An 11804-nucleotide genomic window follows, 5' to 3' on the forward strand; every position below is an offset into this window, starting at 1 on the left:
CAGGGTCATTATTTGCTGCTTCCTACCAGCAGGTGACACTACAGCACCTTATTGAAAGTACAGTACCACACCTTTCTCATTCAATGGTTTTTCTTTATTTTTATTTTTTATATATATAATATATGTGTATATAAACATTTCTGATATAATCAATAAATCCACAATTAATATTGTTGTTGTCCTAGACAGGCAGAGGTGGGAAAAAGTAAAAAAATAATACTACTAAATAATAATATACTAATATAATATAAATAATACTATAATAGTTAAGTAAATACTCTTAGTTAAGTAAATATTAGCACCAAAACATACTTAATTTATGTATCATTCAGAATGACCCATTCAAGAAAAAAAATGCAAAAAAACCAGAAAAAATTCAATATTTTTATTATATATATATAATAACAAAATTCCTGATATAATCAATAAATCCACAATTAATATTGTTGTTGTCCGTCTTGGACAACAACAATATTAATTGTGGATTTATTGAGTGGGAAAAAGTACTCAGATGTTAAAGTAAATATAGCAGTACTCATTACTCTTAGTTAAGTAAGTATTAGCACCAAAATATACTTAATTTATGTATCATTCAGAATGACCCATTCAAGAAAAATGTTGTGATGCATAAATGTTTACAGTACCAGTCACACCTTGTCATTCAATGGTTTTTTTCTTTATTTTTATTTTTTATATATATAATATATGTGTATATACAAATTCCTGATATAATCAATAAATCCACAATTAATATTGTTGTTGTCCTAGACAGGCAGAGGTGGGAAAAAGTAAAAAAAAAAATACTCTTAGTTAAGTAAATACTCTTAGTTAAGTAAATATTAGCACCAAAACATACTTAATTTATGTATCATTCAGAATGACCCATTCAAGAAAAAAATAAAAAATATATATATATATATATATATATATATATATAATAACAAAATTCCTGATATAATGAATAAATCCATATAATCAATTAATATTGTTGTTGTCCGTCTTGGACAACAACAATATTAATTGTGGATTTATTGAGGTGGGAAAAAGTACTCAGATGTTAAAGTAAATATAGCAGTACTCATGTGAAAAAATACTTTAGTTAAGTAAGTATTAGCACCAAAATATACTTAATTTATGTATCATTCAGAATGACCCATTCAAGAAAAATGTTGTGATGCATAAATGTTTACAGTACCAGTCACACCTTGTCATTCAATGGTTTTTCTTTATTTTTGGACACACCTTGTCATTCAATGTTTTTTCTTTATTTTTATTTTTTATATATATAATATATGTGTATATAAAATTCCTGATATAATCAATAAATCCACAATTAATATTGTTGTTGTCCTAGACAGGCAGAGGTGGGAAAAAGTAAAAAAAAAAATACTCTTAGTTAAGTAAATACTCTTAGTTAAGTAAATATTAGCACCAAAACATACTTAATTTATGTATCATTCAGAATGACCCATTCAAGAAAAAAAAAAATTAAATGTTTACATATATATATATATATATATATATATATATATATAATAAAATTCCTGATATAATCAATAAATCCACAATTAATATTGTTGTTGTCCGTCTTGGACAACAACAATATTAATTGTGGATTTATTGAGGTGGGAAAAAGTACTCAGATGTTAAAGTAAATATAGCAGTACTCATGTGAAAAAATACTCTTAGTTAAGTAAGTATTAGCACCAAAATATACTTAATTTATGTATCATTCAGAATGACCCATTCAAGAAAAATGTTGTGATGCATAAATGTTTACAGTACCAGTCAAAAGTTTGGACACACCTTTCTCATTCAATGGTTTTTTCTTTATTTTTATTTTTTATATATATATATATGTGTATAACAAATTCCTGATATAATCAATAAATCCACAATTAATATTGTTGTTGTCCTAGACAGGCAGAGGTCTTTAAGTACTCAGATGTTAAAGTAAATATAGCAGTACTCAAAGTGTGAAAAAAAAATACTCTTAGTTAAGTAAGTATTAGCACCAAAATATACTTAATTTATGTATCATTCAGAATGACCCATTCAAGAAAAATGTAGTGATGCATAAATGTTTACAGTACCAGTCAAAAGTTTGGACACACCTTCTCATTCAATGGTTTTTCTATATTTTTATTTTTTTCTACATTGTAGATTAATATTGAAGACATCCAAACTATGAAGGAACACATATGGAATTATGTGGTAAACAAACAAATGCTCAACAAACCAGAATAAAAATTTTATATTTTAGATTCTTCAAAGTAGTTGAATGAGAAGGTGTGTCCAAACTTTTGACTGGTACTGTATATGAGATATGCAGAGGTGGGATGTGACTCAGTACATTTACTCAAGTATGTACTTTACTTGAGTAATAACATTTGATGTTACTTTATATTTTAGAGGTGAATACTAATATATATACTATTCTTATTCTACAAACAAAAAGGCTTGAATGTAAATGTAATAATATTTGTGACTTATGTGATATAAACCTGGCTCTTTTGTTATTGCCCTATTTGTATACTGCATCTAAAATATGTCCTGTTGTCATACAAAATATTTTGCAAACATCTTTTAATTAATACTATTTTATACAGTACCTGTCAAAAGTTTGGACACACCTTCTCATTCAATGGTTTTTCTATATTTTTATTTTTATTTTTTTCTACATTGTAGATTAATATTAAAGCCATCCAAACTATGAAGGAACACATATGGAATTATGTGGTAAACAAACAAATGCTCAACAAACCAGAATATGTTTTATATTTTAGATTCTTCAAAGTAGTTGAATGAGAAGGTGTGTCCAAACTTTGACTGGTACTGTGCATAAGCAAGATATGATCAGTGGTGACAAGTAACTTTTACTCATTCTGTTTGCTTACGTATGTTACATTTTGAAATACTTGTACTTTACTTCCATTCCACAGTATTTCAAATTTGACACTACTTTATACTTCTACTCTACTAGAGCTAAATCTGAAAAATGTTGATCCTGTATATGTTCATTTTTAAAGGTTCAGTTGCTTAACAGATTCAGAATATTAATATAAAATCAACAACATCAGAAATTCCTGTGAGGTATAAACTTTGTGTTATTTCAGTGAAACTATAATCATCAATCATATCATGTATTTAATGCCGTAAAATTGCAGAGTTTAAATAGAAACAGCAAAACTATCATCTGTCTATTCAACAACTACAGGACACATTTCCATGAAACATTCTGTGGATGTTCATGATCCCTTAAATACCTTAATCACCTTATTTTCCTCTAGAACCACCAGGAGGACACACTAAACTGGTTCACTAGAGACCAGTTCACAAACAAGAGCCCCTTGACTCTCAAGATTAAAGCCACATTGCAGCAAAATATAAAAATGCAATGCAAGTACAAGTCCAAAAAAATCAGGTGACACTGTGACGCCCGTCTACCGGCTGGTCGGTTCTTTCCTGTCTGCAAAGGCTGCACCTGAAGGCACCATGAACAACAGGACACACCTGAGAAAAGTCACGCTCCATTTGTAGACAGGCATAGCAGCAGAGAACCTCCCTTCACAGACATCTGTGGCTTTATCTTATCAAACAGAACAAACACTCCCTACACTAATAATAATAAGTATCAGTATAATTGATGACCTGGAGCTGCAGCTTGGGGGTTATAAGCTTTAAGCCTCTATTGAGTCTGCTTTTGAATATTTTATAATTTAATTTTGTCCTCATATAATTTCAAATAGTTGCTACACATCCACCTGAATGGATTTAAGGGGCAAAATCAGGGGCTTGCTTCAAATTTGGGGGTTAATTTAATTTAAAATAGTTATTTTTCTTCCAGATTATTGGACCGTTTGGTCTCAACATTATGAGGAGGAATGACGGATGCCAGCCGAACAAGATCAACACTTTTTTTTATAAATCTTATTAAAACATAATTATCTGTAACATCTGTGTCTTCCATTGCAAGTTTTTTTGTGGTAACTTTGCTGAATGTGTTATGAGTTAGTAAAACAAACCAGTTCAGCAGGATTCTCTTCATCTCTCTAAACTCTGAACACTTTGATTTTATCAACCTGCAAACGGCAGTGACCAAATATATTCCTCTAGAAAGAGTTTCATGATCCAAACTGAACTCTTCACTAAAAGAAAGACCTCTAACATCACACATCTATTTTTCTGAAGCCATTTATTATCAGTGACCAGACCAGTGATGATTTTAATCAGCCGTTTTATGGAGATTTAATTTGAAAGGAATAAGAAAAGTTAAATGATTGAGAGATTGACCTGTAGTTTAGCAAAAGTTCTTGAGTATTTTTCAACATGCATCTTATTTGCCCATGTTTTTTTGTTAAAGTGACTAATTAGGACAACATTTTTGTATATTGTACAGCATTGAATAATAACGCTGTAACCCACAAACGAAAGGAAAAGTGAGCAGAGTCAATGTAACATTACGTCCACTAAAAGTGCTTTAGTGTCCTCTGACGTTATGAAAAGAACCCTACAGAGAAATAAAACCTTTGTCCTTACCTTTCACTTGATCTGTTGGTTATTGTGTCCAAGTCCTGCTCAAGAAGAAGTCTCGTTGTGAGATCTGAAAGTCTGTATAGTGTGGCTCAAATTAAAATGGGCAGCCATCGAATTCCATACAATCATCCACATTTTCACAAATCATTTACATAATCAAACCTCTTTTCAATAATCCTAAACTACACTTTCATTACTCCGACACAACAAAAAATCTGTCAGTCTGCGATCAACGTTTCCCCCTTTGTCACCTGGCGAGATGTGAGAGCAATCACTTTTAGAGGAAGTAAATGACTGTACCAGCTTGCCAAGATAAGATAACAATACTGGACTCATTTCAGAAATTTTTGTTCCAATTTGTTGGCCGGACCCCAAAACATCGGAAAGGGTCCATGTAGAAAAATATCACAGTTTACCTTATTTTTATTTTTTTATTCAACTTTATGTCAGACACAGGGGTGTATTTAAAATAGAAAAAAAATTAAAACAATAAAAAATAAAAAAATACAATATAATACATATATATAGTCATTGCAGTACAAAAGTCACCAATGGTTAGAAGACATAAAGACAACTGTTCCAATGTTTCCACAAACAAGAGGAATACCTCGTGACTCTTTGTTTTGGCACAGTTAAGGCATTTAATCAACAATCAATCAACATGCAAATTTGTTAATAAAATTCCTCAATACAGCATGAAAAGTGGGAACATTTCTAGTCACAAACATATGACTTGCACTTGTCCATCTTGGGAGCTTGAGCTTGAGATTCTAAATGCATCATCAAAGAAAAGCCACCTGAAGCTTTTTTCATTTTTGCCATATTGTAACTGCACCACAAGTGGACTGTATTGAGTTGAGCACAGCAGTCTTTAAAGAGAGCTGGTATAACATGATCAGTGCACAGGTGAAATTTGCATACAATTTGCAACATTGAGCAATTTTTCGTTGAAAAAGCGTTTAAAAGACGACTATGGCCACTAGTGGAAAGATGTTCAAAGTTGGTTCAAAAGCAAAAGTTTTTTCACCAACTATTCTGAAATGTTGATTGAACGTTCACATTTAGACCACATTTTAACAGGATTTGCAATAATCACATTTTTCATTCTCTGCATTGTGCTAATTATGAATGTGGGCTTGGATCTTCGTGTATCGGTCTGAAATGGGAAATTAAATCAAATAAATTCATAGACATTAGTTTTTTGCTGAGGAGCCTGCAGGCAAACATCCCTGTCAACCTTTGCAGTGTGTTTCTCTGTGTTCAGTGATCCAGCTGACGGCTCAGCAGGAACAACAGCAGCCAGATACACTGACAGCTTCCTTACTGAGCCGTGCCAGGCCGAGCCGGGCCCATCAGTCTTTGTCACTCACCGCGACTCCACACCCGCCAGGTCGGTTTACCATTAATTGATAAAACCTCCGTTAACCTCCATTGAAAAGTGGAAATTCTGCAGTGAAGCACACAAACATTGTGGCAGTTTATCAAAGCAAAGACTGAGCATTACTCGACTGAAGTCCAAGATCTGCTGAAGATCACGTGATGTGTTCAAATGCTAATGTTTGGATTACAAAAAATTTGTTTGGAGTTACGTAGTCTGGAAAGTCTAGGAAAGTTTTCTCAGTCTTGAGAATATAATTGCCTCCATTACTTTGAAATGTCCAGATATCCTACCTGCTCCTCAGAGGATGAACCCTTTAGATGTTTAATGGCCTTTTCTCTCTGCCACCCTACACGTTATATGTTTAGCTCCACTGCTGGTAAAACTCTAATCAATCATCCGGATAATCAAACGACTTCTGCAGCCTGTAGGGGGCGCTAACAGGGGTTTAGCTTGATAGTTTCATAGTGTTCAGCACAGGCAGAAATCTCCGGTCCTGAAAAATTGAAGACAATGCGGAAGCTCCTTCATCTTGCATTCTTTTAAATGGCCATCAGGGGGCACCACCTCTGGTTGCAAAAAGAAGATTCATTGTATAGAAGTCTATGGGAAAATGACTCTACTTCTCACTTGGTTTATTACCTCAGTAAACATTGTAAACATGAGTTTATGGTCTCAATCTTTAGTTTCAAGTCTTCTTCAATACAGCAAGAAGTTCATTTTGGAAATAATGGTCCATTTAGAGTAAAATAGACTGTGAAGCAGGTTATGCTTTAGGGCGGGGCTACCTTGTGATTGACAGGTAGCTACAATGTTGTTGTCTGGTCTAGAAGATATCCCTGTATTCGTAGTATTTTGGACTCCTTAAAATGTAAGTTTTATTGTACTTAAATCGACCCTCTCGTGTCTTTTCTGGTTAAAAAAAGATGACGACGGCAAAAATTCCAAACTTGAGGCTTTAAAACTAAAGTAAAGAAAAAATGATCATAGTTGAAAATGTTATCATGTGTTGAAAAAAGTCATAGAATAGTATGTGGTAAAAAGTAACAAAAATGTCATAGTAGAGTATGAAGAAAAAAGTCAAAAAAGTCATGCTAGAGTGTGTGGTAAAAAGTTATAAAAAGTCATAGTACAGTATGTTGAAAAATTCAAAAAATAGTAATACTTTAGTATGTCGTAAAAAGTCACAATATTGTCATAGTATAGTATGTTGAAAAAAAGTGTTCAGTATTGCTGCTAACTTTACTTCATGTCACATTTTCAATGCAGGTTATTAAAGCAAATGCAATGTGTGTGGCGCTTTAAGAGTACAAGAAACTATTAAACAACGATCCGTTTAGGTATCGATCCAGGACTGTACATTTATCATCTTATCATGAAGTATTCAGCGTTGAGCTCGAGCTCTGCTGATGGAGCTGAAGATTAGATAACACGGTGCCGTTACCTGACAACACCATCAGTGGGACAATAGAGGGGAGACAGAGGAATTAGCTGCAGCTCAAGTTGCATCACACTGGAAGCTGGAAGCTAAGCCCATAAGCCACAGGTCACTGAGGTTAAAAAGTTTAGACCGTAAATGAGCTAGGAATCAACGTTTTATTGTGTTAAAAGCAATAAGATGTAGAATGTGTTGACAATAAGAGCAGATGAAAAGGTTTTGTCTACATTGTTGTATTGGAGATGGTTTGTAGTTTGGAGGAAGCATCGGAGGAGTTCTGGTTCCAGGTTGTGGACGAGATCTTGTCTGGTCCTGACTCGTGTCCACAGTGAGTCGTCTCAAACAGGAGTAAGTTTCCTGGTCAGAAAGGATCACATGACAGCTCCTGGAAACCAGATCCAGCCGGGCGATTACCTGGGGTGTTTTTGTCGGACAGCTCGCCTGCCAAATGAGATGCTTGCTGGTTTCCATGGATCTGTTGTTTACAGTGTGAGGTGTAAAAGATCAGATGTATCTTATGTTTCAACTACTTCAGGACTTTGATAACTGGCTAATGATTTAAGAGGGTCCCATAATAAGTTGGACATTTTGGGAAATCAAAAGCTTGTGATGTATATTTAATGTTACTTTGAGTAAGAAAATGGTGAAAAGAATGAGAATCACAACATGTTTTATGAGGCACTCTTACGATCCGGAGCAATGCGTCACCCTGGTTGTGATAACATCTGAAGATCTGTATCATTTGAATGAGGTAGAGTGTGCTATATATATCACATTTGTTTACTTTTATTAGGATCTTTGAGTTCAGTTTTTCCTGAAACTGTTTGCTGGAGACCTCGTACGAGTTTGATTTGATGGACGAATGAACATACGGACATGCAAGACAAGTTTGAAATCATTAATTCATCCACCAGCACTGTTCCTGTTCTGACTTGTGTCATCGTGGTTGTTTTTATTGAATTCAGTTTGTTGATATAGTTTGTATATTCCTAGTTATTATTGTTCTGTGAATCACACTGTTTTTTTTTCTTTCAAGTGACATGAGCTGTATAAATAAATGACTATTACTGTAATTATTATTGATATAAGAATACAACTTTTTTTTTTATTAAGAGCATTTCATTTACATCAAATGAAAAAGAAAAAAAAAATCATCACTGATATTATAAGTCTTGTTACTGTTTTTGTTGATGATGATGATGATGATGATGTTGATGATGATGATGATGATGATGATGATGATGATGATGATGATGATGATGATGATGATGGGTTGCCGCGGTGATAAAGGAGTCTGGTCAAACATTGATAAGTCCTTGTCTCACTGATCCTCCATCACCATGATCCTCCAGCTCTGAGCAGCTCCTCCGGGTGACTGCGGGCCGCCGGGCGTGTCTCCTCTCGGCTGGATGGGGATTCCGGTTTTTCCAGTCGGTCTCACCTGTTTTAAACCGCAGCAGATCTGAGACCCGCTTCAGTCCGAGTAGCAGCAGCAGCAGCAGCAGCAGCAGCATCATCAGGATGGCCTCCAACACTGCCATCATGGGGAACCTCCCCAGTGGGATCGGAATATGTGCGACCATCCCCGACATCCTCTACCTGCCCGAACTGGTAAGAAACAGCAGCTGCATGCAAGAGGCGTTTTAAATCTGCTTTATTGGACAGTTTTTAATTAGCAAACTGAATTTAGAGGGTGTGACTGAAACCTGTGGATAGATAAAACGCAGGAAAACATGTTGCTTGTTTGATGTGTGAAGGAAAATAAATAAATAACCTGACTGATAAACATGTTTATTCACATCTGCAGAGAAACATGTTAAGTTATTTGGTTTTAATCCTAAAATGTGATGTCCACTAATGTTTTCACTCCTTGAAATACAACTTCAGACTCTGGTTTACCACTTTACATTTCCCGAAACAATAGACAAGAAACAGAGACAGGGAGTTGTTTCAACACCTTTCTTTTTCCTGTTTAACCACTATACATCTTAAGTCTTTGTTTGGCAGGTTGAGATTATTGTTTTTAGAAGACTGAGTGCTGAGTCTGCTGTGAACTTGCAGTTTTCAGACAGTGAATGTTCTATGAGAGAAGAACCAGTGTTTCCATGGTTCACCTAAATGTCACCTTTACACTGTTTCTGATACTAAAAAGTCCACATATTTGGAAATGAAATGGACATTCTGTTCACTTTTATTAAAGGAACTACCTGTGATGTAAATGTGAAAAAGGAATGTTATCAAGACAAAATCTAAATGTGACATGAACAGATTCTGATTCCTTTAAAGGTTTGATTTTATTTGCAATGTTTGTAAACAAATAATACACAACATTTTCAGTTTTGATCCAGAAAGTGCTTCTGCTAATCCACAGCTATGATTCTGACATATATTTATGTGATACACAAACAATGAATTAAGAAAATAAGTGAAATAAGTGAAACCTTGAAACCTGTTCAGAACTTTTAACTCCAAAATAGTTAAAATTGAACTAATTTGGCAGAGCAGCAATTTTGTCTCTATTTTTTATGTACTCAAAATAAAAGTAGTAGCATCACTTTTTGAAACGACACAAAGTCTTGGCACAAAAGTAGCAAAAATCTGGAATCATTATAAAAGACCCGAAATTAGCCCAAGTACTGTACACCGGCAGGACTCCGGTCCGATCTCGGCCCAAAATTCATTCAACATTGCACGAACCAAAACCCAAATCTTGCAGCAAAATTTGGCTCACGTTTGACCAGAGTTGTCGCTAGCTTAACGGTTTACGACATTAACAGTTAAAAGATCTGTCAGAATTTTTTTTTGCCTCCTTATGCCGGAACACATGCTTACTTGGGATGTGTAGGACACGTAGTTATTTTCATGTGAATGCGTTAAAAGCAGAATTATCTTCCTACATCTGCAATTTTATAAAAATAAAAGAGGTATGAAAGGAGGTCAGAGGTCAGAGGATGACAACAGCCAGACGTTAGACTGAACAGATAATATTCCTACAATGAACCTGCGTGACGCAAGAGAGAACGGAATGGAAAGAGGAACTGATGCAAAAAGATAGAAACAGGTTTTTTGTGCAGATTTGACGTCAGTAGACGTCAACACAGTGTGAATGGACGAGGAATGTTGCTGGTGTCGCACACATACACAAACAGAAACAGGTGAGCAGGTGAGCAGGTGGAGTCTGGTGGAGCTGCATGAATAATGCAGTCTGTCAATCATCAGAGGTGTAGAGTGGAAGAAGGCAGCAACGCCCTGCTCTGTAGACGAAATACAGGCTGAACAGATAAAGGAATATCCTCGTCTGACAAAAGACTTAATTCCTTAAGTTACTGAAATAACAAACTGCTTCAAATGGCCACAGCAGGTTGATTAGGGTTTAATTATAGTTATAAGATTTATATGGCTAAAAATAGTCTGTTCATAAGCTGTGGTGACATCATGTTTAGCCTAGCTCAGCACAAAAATATAAATATATAAAAGGCAGACATTGTGGTTTTAGCAGCAGTTAGCGTCCGAGCTATTTGTTAACCAGCTATCTCTAAAGTCTTGAACTCATAGTTCTAACTCTGCTGGAGGATGCACTGGCTTGTAGCTTGTTAGCTAACAAGAGAGTGGGAGGTGGAAAGGTTTGGTTAAATGTTGATGGTCTCATAAATGTGCAAAAGCATAAAGTGAGGTTATCAAGATTACCATTAGCTACAGCATTGAAAAAGCTATTCTTTCTGGGTCCCACATAAGAGACTTACATAATGCAACATAACAAGACAAAAACACACAGATACAAAAAAAAAAATTACCTAATATAATAATACTAAACATGACAAGACTAAAATACACACACAGACAAGACAAGCTCGTGACAATTCAGATAATAAGAACATTCTCACTTAGCCAAATTGGTTTCTAAAAATGTTCCACAATTCTAGATCAAAGACACTGTTTTACAACAATTTTGGATTTAAATCGGAAAAAAAAATATAATTAAAAATAATTAAAAATAATAATAATAATAATATTAAATAACTTAAACAAGTGACCTGATTGAATGAAATAAAGAATACATCTATACAAGAAAATTCTGATTTTACGATCAATATATCTGCCAGCGTTACTGCTACCTACTGAGCATTTTGAACTGTGGCAAAATATTTTGGACATCCTTCTTTTTGTATCTTGCTGGTCTACCATCGTGCCTTTGTTCAAGCACCTTTTTGACTCAGTAAAACATTTGAACTTGACTTCCCTTGTCTGCCTCTCTGCAATTGAGTCTCTCCTTTGGTCTTTTGGTAAACTGTCAGCCTGCTTAATTGATATCTGATACCTGAATTTATATGCACTAACAAGTTAGGGAAATGGTCTTGCTACCTAGACAAATATACCTCAGTCCTATGGACTTTTATGGTACTTATGGACATAACGGGGGAAATTGCACCACCTGAAAAAAATGTCAGGAGC

At 34.6% G+C, this 11804-nt stretch overlaps 1 protein-coding gene across 1 annotated transcript in view; it reads left to right on the forward strand.

Moving 5' to 3' along the window:
- The first annotated feature begins 8591 nt into the window (after nucleotides 1-8591).
- Nucleotides 8592-11804, forward strand: part of LOC129095592 (myelin and lymphocyte protein-like) — a 7918-nt gene continuing 4705 nt past the window's right edge. Inside the window, exon 1 of the mRNA XM_054604097.1 lies at nucleotides 8592-8963. Coding sequence (XP_054460072.1) covers nucleotides 8874-8963 — 90 coding nt within the window. The 5' untranslated portion in view covers nucleotides 8592-8873. The remainder of the gene's footprint in view (nucleotides 8964-11804) is intronic.

Source organism: Anoplopoma fimbria, chromosome 9 (genome assembly GCF_027596085.1).
Source record: "Anoplopoma fimbria isolate UVic2021 breed Golden Eagle Sablefish chromosome 9, Afim_UVic_2022, whole genome shotgun sequence".
In the NCBI taxonomy this organism is placed as follows: Eukaryota; Metazoa; Chordata; class Actinopteri; order Perciformes; family Anoplopomatidae; genus Anoplopoma; species Anoplopoma fimbria.